The 13556-nt window shown below is 41.4% G+C and overlaps 1 protein-coding gene across 1 annotated transcript in view; it reads left to right on the top strand.

The window, feature by feature from the left end:
• Positions 1 to 13556, top strand: part of KIF13A (kinesin family member 13A) — a 207269-nt gene that overhangs the window by 75183 nt on the left and 118530 nt on the right. The window contains 1 exon segment of the mRNA XM_059688710.1: positions 9550 to 9562. Within this exon segment, the coding sequence (XP_059544693.1) occupies positions 9550 to 9562 (13 nt within the window).

The raw sequence follows: 13556 nt of genomic DNA, 5'->3' as shown, positions 1-13556 counted from the left end.
AAAATGTTTTGGAAAAGACTATCAGGATGGCTTTTTTCTTTATCACCTTGTCTCACAATTCATTCTAGTGGTTCAGTAGTGAAATTGTCCAACTATAAATGTCCATCCTGGTCCGTTGGGCACATCTTACATTGACAAAGTGATTCTGCTCTTTGGTACTCAGTTGAAAATTCCAGGTGTCCCTTTGGAAAAAGCAACCAAAACTCTTTGCTCCCTTGGGTTCTGTTTCTGATGGTGACCCCTGACCTTTCATTGCCGGCATTTCAGGTCCTTAAACAGTGCTGCTAGGTTCTTCGGTGAGAGGTAGGGTGAATAACCACTACTTTATAGACAAAATAAATGACAGAATTTTAAATATTAGGCCATTTTTAATGAAGTTTATCTTTATCATTTAAATCATTTCTGTGGCCACTTTGTCAGCTGTCATAGGAATTCTTTTGTATCCATGTAGCAGTACATGGGACTAGATGTCACATGATCAGCCCTCTGAAGTATGCTGAAGTGTTTATAGTTTTGCACCTGCTCTCAGCTCTTTGCTAGAAACATTAATATCATAGTTTGGTTATTAAAAGGTGCCCAACTTTATAAATGTTCACCTAAATATTTCCAAGGTTTTTATTTTCTCTATTCTTTCCCTCCCTTTGTTGTACATGTAGGTTTTTTGTTTTGTTTTAAATCCTTGCCTGAAGACATGCTTTTATTGATTTCAGGGAGGGGGAGGGGAGAGAGAGAGAGAGAGAGAGAGAGAGAGAGAGAGAGAGAGAGAGATATGTTCGAGGGAAACGTTGGTCAGCTGCTTCCTGCACGTGCCCCAACCTGGGTATGTGCCCTGACCGGGATTCAAACCCGCCATCTTTCTGTGTACGGGATGACACACCAACCAACTGAGCCACACCAGCCAGGGCCGGTACATATTTTCTTAAAAAACTTTTTCTCGCATGAAATACTCTCATAGCCCAAAACCACTGTGTCATTGACAACACAGTGAGCATTTTTCCCTCAAGATTTTAATTTTATACATCCCTTTAAGGCAGTGGTTCTCAACCTTCCTAATGCCGCGACCCTTTAATACAGTTCCTTATGTTGTGGTGACCCCCAACCATAAAATTATTTTCGTTGCTTCATAACTGTAATTTTGCTGCTGTTATGAATCAATGTAAATATCTGATATGCAGGATGTATTTTCATTGTTACAAATTGAACATAATTAAAACATAGTGATTAATCACAAAACCAATATGTAATTATATATGTGTTTTCTGATGGTCTTAGGCGACCCCTGTGAAAGGGTTGTTCTACCCCCAACGGGGCCGAGACCCACAGGTTGAGAACCGCTGCTTTAAGGTACGCCATCACTGAGGTAAGTAGAATGTCACCTTCCAGGCCTGGGGTCTCCCTCCTCTCAGGCCTGAGCACTGCCAGGGAGTCCTCTCTGCTGCTGACCCTCCCAGTCATTCCTCTCTTCCCAGCAAGGACACTCGAGACTCAGAACGTTGTGCATTCACTTTTATCCTGGGTATTCTTTTTTCTGTAATGCCAGTTTCTGAGCATTGAAAACATTTCGCACATCTTCACTTTCTTTTAAGAGTATAATGACCATCCATGTATCCGATAGTGTGCTCCCACGATTGTCAACATCCTCTGTCCCTGTTTGAAGAGCATATTTTAAACATCATGTTTCCTTTCTTTCTTGTGAAAATAAATTTTCTCTATTGCCAAAAAAGTCCTCTCATTTTTCAACTCCAAGTAACTTTTTCCTGGATGAAATTTGGTTGCTGTGTTGACATTTGCATGTATTATCCGGGAGGGCTCTTTGTTGTAACAACGATAGCATCTGACATTTATTGGGCAATAACTATGTGCTAATGGTGTGCGTGTTACCCTTGCCATCACATGTAACCCTTCAGCAATCCTGAAGGAGTGCTCTGCTAGCCTGAATTTATAGCCAGAGAAACTGAAGCTCAGTTCAGTAAAATTGCCCAAGATCAACATAGACGGTGGCAGAGCTAGACTTTCCAAATCCTGAACTCTTCACCACTATCTTATATTACTTATTATAGAAATTCCAGCCAAATTTAGTTGTGCCAGGAGGATGTAGTCCAAATACACCAAAAAATCAAACCACAAGTCTTTCCACAAGTACAACATGGGTTCAGTTTTCCTTTTGACTTTTATTGAAAATAAGAGCAAGTTAAGTGGAATGGTAATTTTTAAAAAGATGCAGTTTAGTTTTCTTTAAATGAGTTTTGGCACTATTAGTTGTTTATTGTACATATATTCGGAATTAAAATTTTTAAACTCGCCCTGACTGGTTTGGCTCAGTGGATAGAGCGTCAGCCTGCAGACTGAAGGGTCCCAGGTTCGATTCTGGCTAAGGGCACGTACCTTGGTTGCGGGCATGTACCTTGGTTGCGGGCACATCCCCAGTGGGAGGTGTGCAGGAGGCAGCTGATCGATGTTTCTCTCTCATCAATGTTTCTAACTCACTATCCCTCTCCCATCCTTTCTGTGAAATAAATATATATATATATATATATATATATATATATATATATATATATATATATAAAGAAGCTTTCCTTCTCTTAAAATTTTTTTTTTAACTCAACAACATATTAAATATTGAGATACTTGAAGCCGTTTTTCCCTTCATTCATCTCATTGCAAGGGCTGTGATGGAAGTACCTTACAGCTGTGTTTCCATCCTTACAGATGGAGTGGGGAGGCCCGGTGGGTGGCTCATCACTCAGTAAGTCTCACAGATTCTGCCTTCAGATCGTTTCTTTGTTCTCTCCTTTTCATCCTATTTTTCTCTTGCCTTTGCAGTGGTGCCAGCTCACACACCATGAAGGCTGTGGTGGGCGACAGGTAGAGGGTCATCAGGACATGTCTCACTGTTCACTCTGCAGGTGGCGTGGCCTCAGTCACAGCTCCCAAACAGATCTCACCGTGTCCTCATTGCACAAGCCATCCGTGGCACTCGCTTCTAAAAAAAGTCAAAGTCAGCGTGGCACTCCGTGCTGTCTGCACTGTGGTTGCTGTATATTATTTCTGCCTTATAGTTCCCAATTACCTATGTTTGCCTAATGCTCCATGAACCTATCTTCTGCTCTCCAACTTTGTTTTAGCTGTTTCCTGCCTAAGTTTTGCTCCCAATGCATCTACATGCACATTTTTGTGGCTTTATTCATAGCCCTCTCCAGTGGTGATCTGTTTTCTTCCTCTCTACGGGACGTGGGAGTTTGCAGCCTTCCTCGGACTCCACACTGCTACAACATTCCTTTATTTCATGTAAAAGATATTCCTCCTTTGAAATTCTCTTATACACTCATGAAGGACCTTGACACAGACAGGGCTAGTTGATGACATTAACTGCATGGATGACCCATGCAGACATGGATGACTCACATCATTGAGCATCCACATGGATTGCAATCCAGTATCCTAGCCTAGGCTAAAAGAGTGTTTATTAAATTCTTGTAGACTCAGAGAGGCAATGCACTATAGCTGTTAAGAATGGGTGGTGCTGTAGCCAGAGAATACCTGGGCTTGCGTTATGCTGCTGCTGCCAGTTAACTGTGACTTTAAGCAAGTCATACAATCTCTGTACCTTGTATCTCAGTTTTTTTTCATTTGGAAAACAATAATAAAGAGAGTCTTATAGGGTTATCAAATATGTTAAATGCATTAAACCAGGTAGAGCTAACAGGAACATATCTGGAACATAGAACTGCATAAGTGTTAGTTATTAATGATCATTCATTTCATTTTACAGAGATTCTGCTGTGACTACGTTAGAGTTTACCACCCTGAAACGTTCTACATCTCAAATATTACATCTCATCAACTCTAATCAGCATCTTTGCTTTTTAACTTTATCCTGACCACACATTTCTTGCCTTGCTGTTTTCTCCCAGTCTGTCCTTCTCCTCCTGACTTTTCTTCTTTCTCTTCCCATCCCATGCCCTGTTGCGTCTTCCCGTTGATCCAGAGCAGACCCTAGCCAGCTACAGGGACTGTATTCTTGAAAAGCACCGAGTTTGCAAAATTCATAGGTGCAAGATGAAAGTCTTACAGGAAATAGGGGATTAGAATAAAAACAATTTTAAAATGACATTAAGGGTGTACCTTAAACCAAAAGAGTCTAGAAGACATACTCTTCCAAAGCAAACCAGGTATATTGATGTTAGAAGTCTGTTCTGATTGAATGAATTGGTTTCTTACATGGTCAGAAAATTTTGCTGTAGCTTCCTATAAGCATTTAATGTTTTGGGCATTAACATTCTTTTTTTTTTTTTTTAATATATCTTATTGATTTTTTACAGAGAGGAAGGGAGAGAGATAGAGAGTTAGAAACATCGATGAGAGAGAAACATCGATCAGCTGCCTCCTGCACATCCCCCACTGGGGATTTGCCCGCAACCAAGGTACATGCCCTTGACCGGAATCGAACCTGGGACCTTTCAGTCCACAGGCCAACGCTCTATCCACTGAGCCAAACCGGCTTTGGCAACATTCTTATTGTGATAGGTTTCAGAGGCCCTTCAAAATGCATATATAACCACTTTTACTTATAATTCATAGAAGTGCTTGTTATATGTTTAAATATATGGATATGTTAACTTGTTGGTATACAAGTGTATAAACTCATCTTCAGAGTACAGTTAATGAATGCTGATTGAAGCTGGTCTTTTATACCCACCTATCTTACAAAACCCCAACCTGTATCGTCCCATGTCCCACTGTCTGTGTTTCTGTGAGCTCCGCAGCAGAACGGCCTTCTGGTCCTCAGTGGGCTGTGTTGACGATGCTTTTGCACAGACAGTTACCCCTCCTGAGACGCCATTTCTTTGCCTTTTCAGCTTCCTGACTATTCAGCCCTCTAGATTCTGCTCAGGGGTTTTCTCCTCAGAGAGAAAATACTTTGCCTTGTTTCCACTTGATCTTGCCCTCTTTGGAGGCTACTGCTGTGCACATAATATTCTGTTGTAATATGTGTGTACAAGTTCAGTATATTGTTGTCTGATCGGCAATATGTTTAATTTGTGTTTGTAGCTCGACAAAGTATCACACTGGGTGTTAAATATTTGTTGACAGAATACAGCTCTTTGTTGCTATCTGCTGTGACACATATCACTGTCTGTTTAATAGTTATTCATGTGTGCACCTATGTCTCTCACAAGGTCGTAAGCTTCTTGAGATCAGAGACTATGCTCCATTTATATCCCTCAAAGCACCTATAATGTGCAGTGTGGGAATCAGTACTCAGAAAATACTTGCTGGTTATCAATTTAGGTGACCCAGGATATGGTTCTCCAAGCTGGAAACGATCATCAAGGGCTAAAGGTCATGCCCATAGACTAATCTTCAGGAGTCAAATGTCAGTTAGCTATATATATCTTTCAGATACAGGTTATGGCATTTTCCAACAATCATTGATCAAATAATTAATACATGGAAGCGAAATTTGTGTTTAGGAGCACATACTTATCATTCATGTCCCTTGAAACATTGACTGGTTATTAGGGCTTGTGCACGTCAGGGCTTTTGGCCATCTAAATTCTAATTGCCTAACTGTATTCAAGAGGCTGTAAATATGGACAAAAGACTCCTTGACCCAGAAATCTTTCAGTGTGAGAAGTGGGGAAAGAACTCCAGCTATTTAGGGTTATTGTGATACACTGTTACACTGCTTTCTTTATTTCATTCTCCTGTTAAACTTTCCAGGTCCATACTACCTACTAAATTAAGTACCAACTCTCATTTCAATACCTGGCCCAGTATAGACCCAACTTATCTTTACAATCTTATTTACTAGAGTATGTGTGTGTAGGTGGGGGGAGGAGGGTATTTTCTCAAGTCTCATGATACTGAGCGTACATTTCTGAACTTAGTGGACCTCAGAAACTTTTGAGGGTTTGACCCTTGTTAACATCCCATTGAACCTCTCTTTGTGAAATGCTGGTCTAGAGAAATAATTATTTTCAAGTAAATTATTGAAAATAGTCTACAATCTCCAAGGTTTCACTACTATTAAATGCAAGCAATCTTGCCCTAATATTATGGGGTTGTGGGACTGAGTTGGTGATCGAAGTAAATTCTCACATCTGGATTATTTTTAACTCTGTAATGTAAAAATTCTTTTAGTGTTTTCAGTCCTACATGAGTATGTGGACTTGGGAACAGAGATTACTTTACATATACCAGTCAGAGCTAAGCTGTTTTGTTGACCTCAGGAATACTGCAGTATCAGAGGGGTGAAGGCCAAGTTGGCCTCGAACAGTTGGATGAGGAGCTGAGAAAACTGGGCCTTGAAAGGAACTGTGGGCCACAAGGCTGCAGTGGACACACGGGCAGGTCTTGGCCCATCTTCCACACCCCTGCCCAGCCCCTCCCACCATGACTGCCAGACCCCTGTCTGCCGGCAGCCCTGCTCCCGCTGCTGTCACTCCCATGCTGACAGCGCGGAGCAATTGGGGCTGGCGCCAGCAGTGGGTGCAAGCAGGGCCAGCACCATCAGCAGGTGCTCCTCACCCCTCAGGAGCAGGGGGAGGTGGAGAAGCCCTCAGGGACGATTGGGGCCAGCAGCCGCCACTTAGACCCACTGATGGCACTGAGCAATTGGGACTGGCAATGGGTGCGAGCAGTGGCTCCAGCGCCGGCAGCGGGTGTGAGTGCTGGGCAGGACCATGGTGCACGGGAGCAAAGAATTTTCAGTAACCACCAGAGGCTCGCCCTGATGACAGTGACCGGTGCCCCGCCTTGGTTTGGCGCCCCTGCACACCTGCTCCACCATCCTACTGTGGCTGACAACCACCTTGCTCTGCCACCTGTTGCCGACGTCTGCCATGTTCCACACGCGCCCCCTGGTGGTCAGTGCACATCATAATGACCAGTTGTTCGGTTGTTCCGCCGTTCTGTTTATTTGCAAGTTAGCCTTTTATTATATAGGATTATAGTCAGGTTTACTCATAATGGGAAAATTTTTCTTTACAACTACCAAATAATTGATGTATAACCTCTTGGTGTTGGAGCACTAAACTGTAGTTTGAATTAGGATGACTTAGTTGCTTATGACCTAACTCAGACATCAAGAAGGGTTTAGCAATTAATGAAGTACTGCTGTGAGGTCCTGACTTCCTTTGCTTTGTATAGTAAGGATCCTTGTGCTAAACTAAATGACTAGTAATTGGGTAGCAGCAGATGAAGTTAGTGGCTTCCCCTTTTTCTCTGCTGCCCAGTGTCCATTTATTCTTAAACAGAAACACACACAAAAGAAGGTAGCAGACTTATATTGGCATTCCCATATAATGTGCTATCTTTCTAAATGAAAGGGATACACTTTTCAAGTACTTAAAATGCTGAAGTAGGATTTGTTTCTTAAAAAGAATAAAGGAAGTCACTTTGGAATGTCAGTGAAGAAAGTATAGCTTTATTGTTGGACAGCTACTAGCTACAAACCAGCATTTGTTCTTTGATGCTGGTGATGATTATCGTCCAGTCGTGGCATAGAGGAAGCACAGGAGAACTCCAGAGAGAGCCTTGGGGTTCCTGTTGGCTTGCTCCGCCCCTGTTAGGTTACATCATAGCCTAAATGTGAAGGTATTTTTTACAAACTTGGTCCATGCCTTACTATAATCCAAGTGACTTTTCTTCCCTTTGTTAAGTAAAGCAGTGATTTAAATGGCTTTTGAGAAATAAAGAAGCCAAATCAGAGAAGACTTAGTTAAATATTGTACTACCAGCTCAGATAGATGCCTTCCAGAGCAGTGTTCCACTTAAGGAAATTTTCCTGGCAGAAACATCAAGCTTTATCCACAAAGCAGAGATCCACAGCTTTCTTAGAATTAAAAACACTTGTGCATTTTTATTATAACAACTATAAATGTTTATCTTGTTTTAAAGGGTAGACACAGAATGTTGAGATTTGCTTGGAAGCAGGCAGAGAAACCCATTTCTCTAGATAGCGTTTCCCTCTAAAATCTGAATATAAAAACCACATTCTCATTGTGCCTAACTGTCCGAGTATTGACCTAGGTCTCATTTCCTTTCAGCTAATTCCTAGAATTCAAGGAGATGAATTTTCAGTTTCATCACCATAGGAATGTCATGGTTTTCCTTCCCTAGACTTAAAAGTTTTGACTTATCTACCTGACTCTGGAATCCATAGACAGCCTTTCCTTGCTGCTGAGCCCTGGGTTTTATTGGGGCCCTCAGAGCTCTGTTGTACCCAGTGATGGAGAAAGGACACCTTGCTGTTTGCCTGTACCCTCATGATTCTGTTCCCTGTTAAGGATGAAAGCCATGGGAAACATTCCCCCATATCTATTTAACAATAATTTTACATTTAATGAATTGATGATATTGGAGGTTCCTTAAGAATAATCACATCAGGAAAGCCAAGAATTGTCACAGGATCACATACTATAAAATTACTAGAGGCCCAATGCACAAATTCATGCACCAGCAGAGTCCCTTGGCCTGGCCTGTGGGATCAGGCTGAAACCGGATCTCTGACATCCCCCGAGGGGTCCCCGATTGCGAGAGGGCACAGGCCAGGCAGAGGGACCCCACTGGTGCACAATTGGGGCCAGGGAGGGATGGGGGAGGGCTCCAGGGCGTGTCCAGCCCACCTTGCTCAGTCCCAAAAAGCCGGACCCCAGCAGTAAGCTAACCTACCGGTTGGAGCGTCTACCCCTGGTGGCCAATTCACGTCATAGCGACTGGTCAACTGGTCGACTTCTCCCTGGTGGTCAGTGCACGTCATCGCGAGCAGTTGAACGGCCTTAACATATCATTAGCATATTACGCTTTGATTGGTTTAATGGCAAACCAGATACTTAGCATATTAGGCTTTTATTATATAGGATAGTGCAGCACCTTAATTTTGTACACAAGGAAAACATTTACAAAGCAAGGCAGATTAATGGTTTGTTACTTTCAGAATGATTTCCTTTTCAGAGTTTTCTCCAGATGCAATTTCAGTCATATTTGAATTATTAACAGGTACAACTGAATTTTTAAAAAGGGCATGTGTGATGGGGAAGCATGTAACTTGCTTTTAAATTTCTGTTCAGAGTTGAAATATGTGAAAATTGTCATTCAGAACTATGGTTTTAAAATTCATCAAAGGAAATATACATACATTTTAATATCAATTAAAGAAAAATTTAAATATGAGGTTGATTTAAAAGTATTTGACCCCATGCAGTATGATTGCAGTATCTTTATCTTGATGCTCTTCTGTTGGCATCTTTTAGAATCATTAAAAATATCTCTGAACAACTAGATCTGTTCTATGAAACCAGGAAAGAAATTCATTATGCCTGTACTATATTTTTGAGCAAACGTAAGAATTTATGACTTCAAGCAGTGAAATGAATTTGGCCTCTGATCTTTTTGAAGTTGCAATATCATTCAGATCATGTTATCAGGATGCTGAGTTTCTCTTAACGTTTTTTTCTCTTTCATTGCTACCTTCCGATGTGGCTGCTGTGTTGACAACCCTCTCTACTTCTGCTGTTGAAATGTTTTGTTTCCATCATTAAGGAAACCTCCCAAGGTAAGCACTGTTATGGAGTGTGGCATGCGTTCTGACTGTGTAAAAATCCAGGATTTTATCCATTACAATAACCCATGTGGAACACCTGTCCCCTTGAGAAGAAAATCATCTTTCTAATGTAAAACTTAAATTGTGAACAAGCAGTTAATGTTGGTAATGATACAAATTAGGCTGCTCCTCTACATTACAAAGCAGTTTCATACATTTTATTCTTGGTATTAATGCTGTGGTCCTGTCAGGTCACTGTTTCTATTTTATTAATGACTAGAGGCCCAGTGCACGAAATTCATGCACAGCAGGGAAGGGGGTGTACCTCAGCCCAGCCTGCACTCTTTCCAATCTGGGACCCTTTGAGGGATGTCCAACTGCTGGTTTAGACATCCCTCTCACAATCCGGGACTGCTGGCTCCCAACCACTCACCTGCCTGTGTGCCTGATTGCCCCTAACTGCTTCTGCCTGCCAGCCTGATCACCCCCTAACCCTTCCCTGCCAGCCTGATCAATGCCTAACTGCTCCCCTACCGGCCTGATTGCCCCCAACTGCCCTCCCCTGCTGGCCTGGTCCCCCACAACTGCCCTCCCCTGCAGGCCTGGTTGCCCCTAACTTCCCTCCCCTGCTGGCCTGGTCGACCACAAGTGCCCTCCCCTGCCGGCCATCTTGTGGTGGCCATCTTTGACCACATGGGGGCGGCCATCTTGTGCGAGGGTGTGACGGTCGATTTGCATATTACCTCTTTATTATATAGGATGACATGATGCTCAGAGAGAGGAAGTAGTATGTTTGATTCCCAGATTGAGTAGATGGAGGAGCTCAGACTGTCCAGTATCACCACCTAGAAAATGTGAGGACAAAATAGTAACATCATAGGATTGTAGTGTTAACTGTGATTATTGATTGGACCAGCTGTATTTTCTGTGTCCTTCTTAGAATAGCTGATATCAGCAGAAAAGTTCTCCAACCTTTTACATAAAGTTTCAGCCACCCACCAGCTCTGTGTGTTCCACTAGAATTTCTAGCCAATCACAAAGTTCACTAGTAGGAGTCATCCCCCTTGCTCTAGCCAGCCTTTGACGTCATATTTACCAGTGAGAGGCCCAAAAGTTAGAGAATAAGTAGGAAAAAGAATATGAGAAGCAGGGGATCTGAATGACCAACTCCTGAATAATTGAAGGCTGATTTTGTTACCAGTGAGCATTTTATTGGGTATCAAAGGGATACTTAGTGCCAAAAGGAAGGAGAAACTCGACCAGCCCCTGACCAATGATGCTGGTTATAGCTTTCGTTTCTGAGATGCGATCAAGACAGGCTACAACCACACACATTATATGTCAGAGTCTAAGATGTGTTGGGTGAGGGTAAGGAATCCAGAATAGATTAGGCATACTTGACTCTGGGGTTATGAGGGACAATATAATTTAGTTTTTGGAGTAAGGAAACCCACTAAAATGCTAAATGTTACCCTTACGGCAATATAGAAATTGTCCTTGGCACTAAGAGTTTCAACTCCAGCAAGGAAGGCACACATTGAACAAATAGCATCAGACCTGTTAAGAAAGAGGAAATACATGCTGTTATAGAAGTGTAAGTGCTGGCATCCTGGCCAAATCTGGGGGGAAAGGAGCAATTATTGATGTGGCTATAGTCCCTAAAATTAGCAACCAAAAAAGTATCTCTGCTACTCAGGAAGATGTGAGTTCCCTTAAGTGTTTCTTCTTTCCCTTGCTGTTGGTTCCTAGAGGTTTCTGAACAGACTGACAACCTTGTAATATATTTAATTCTTTCCCCACAGAAAAATGAAATCATAAGCAATTCCATATGTGGCTACTTAGTGAAGGAGAAACACTGAAATGAAAAGAGGCACAAGAGCACATTTTTTAAAAATCAGTAATTCTTTATACAGAGAAATGTTCTGGTGCCTTTCTATCCAGTGTATATAGCTTAGTGGTTTCATTAGGAATCTATCCTATTGATAGTTTCTAAGAAGTATCATGAAATTTTCAAAATAAAATGAATGTCAAATCACGTTTATATGTTTGTGTGTGTGTGTGTGTGTGTGTGTGTTATGCCATAAAAAACATCTGTAAAGTATAAAGGTCATCTTTAAATCAAATACGTGACACAGAGTTAATTGTTTAAAAAGACATATAGATAAGGCCTTTTTTTGCAGGGAGAAGGAAAGATACTTTTAATGATGATTATATAAGAAAAATTATTTTATTGATTTAAAACAATGAGATTTTTGTAAAAGAGAAAGAATTCTTACCATTCATAACAGCATGGATAGACCTGGAGAGCATTATGCTAAGCAAAATAAGCCAGTTGGAGAAGATAAATATCACATGATCTTAACTCATTTGTGGAATATAATGAACAATATAGACTGATGAACAAAAATAGATCCAGAGATGTAGAAGCATGGAACAGACCGTCAAACCTCAGAGGGAAGGAGGGGAGGGAGTGGGGAGATAAGAGATCAACCAAAGGCCTTGTATGCATGCATATAAGCATATCCATGGACACAGAGAGTAGGGGGGGTGGGGCATGTGCTGGGGGGTGGGAGCGGCCAGGGAGAGGTCAATGGGAAGAAAAGGAGACATATGTAATACTTTCAACAATAAAGAATTTAAATTTAAAAAATAATAAAACAATGAGATTTTGACATGAATAATTCGCACAAGTATCAGAAAACACTGTTGGTTCAATTGAACAAATAATTATTCTGGGTTTGAATCAGCCCTGATCGTAGCATTCTAACAGAGGTAGGGTAGAGAACATATACACGGTGTAATGAACTACAGGAGGTAAAATATTTGTGGGATTCATAGGGTGCAGGATCCTGTTCAGACTCCTATATAACTGAGGACTGCTGAGACTTGACTAATATTAAAAACCTATCCTTGAAGGCACTGGAGAAATACCAAATTAGTAATCCAAGAGAAGATGGAAACTAGAGAGGTTAGCCTGGTGTTTGACTACATGCTTTTCAAATAAAAGCAAGTAAACAGCAGTGCAGTGTTTTTGATAGCCTTACAGGGCCTAGGGGACTTACGGGGACACAAGTGTCAGGGTCTGCCAAAGTTGTTGTCCTTGGTAACCTCCTTATACTTTGGGCTGGCAAAATGGATTGCAGCCCAGCCTTCGGTGGAGCATAAAGGTGAAACAGAAGTAAACCAGTCTTACTTTTATTGCTGTGTGGTTGCAAGATCCTTGTGTAATCTAGGAAATCTCAAACATTAAAATTGGATCAAAGTGATCCTAGAATGCAGGTTCCCTTAGGCACTTGGCAGAAGCAAATGTAATCCTAAGTCTCTCTTTGAGAACTATTTAAAGTGGATCATAGACCTAAATACAAAACTATAAACTAGAAACTTCTAGAAGATAAGATAGGAGAAATCTAGGAGATCTGGGGGTTGGTGATGACTTTTAGATACAGCAACAAAAGCATGATCCATAAAATTAAAATTGATAAGTGGGATTTTGTTAAAACTAAAAACCTTTGCTCTACAGAGGCGTTGTTAAGAGAATGAAAAGAAAACCACAGACCGGGAAAAAAATACCAGGTGTACCGGTCAATAATGCGGATTTTGTAATCATAGAAAACATGATAATTTCAAGAGAAACATCAAAAGTGCTTTATTCAAAGTAATGTCCATCGCCAGCTACGGTACACATTTCCCCCATCTGTCAGGTAATTTGTGGATACCGTCTCGATAGAACTTTTCTTGTTTTGAGGCAATCCAGTCAGAAACCCAATTTTCCACTTCTTTGTACGTTTTGAAGTGCTACTCAGAAAGTGCATGTGCCATTGATCAGAACAAGTGGTAATCTGACGGAACAAGGTTTGGTGAATACGGTGGGTGGGTTAATACTTCCCAGGCAAGATCTTTTAACGTGTCTTTAACTGGTTTTGAAGTGTGTGATGGTGCATCATCATGAAGCAAAATTACTTTGCCATGTCTTCTGGCCCATTCTGGTTGTTTCATGATCAAAGCG

Source organism: Myotis daubentonii, chromosome 3, assembly GCF_963259705.1.
Source record: "Myotis daubentonii chromosome 3, mMyoDau2.1, whole genome shotgun sequence".
Classification (NCBI taxonomy): domain Eukaryota; kingdom Metazoa; phylum Chordata; class Mammalia; order Chiroptera; family Vespertilionidae; genus Myotis; species Myotis daubentonii.
This window is presented reverse-complemented; position numbering and strand designations above follow the sequence as displayed.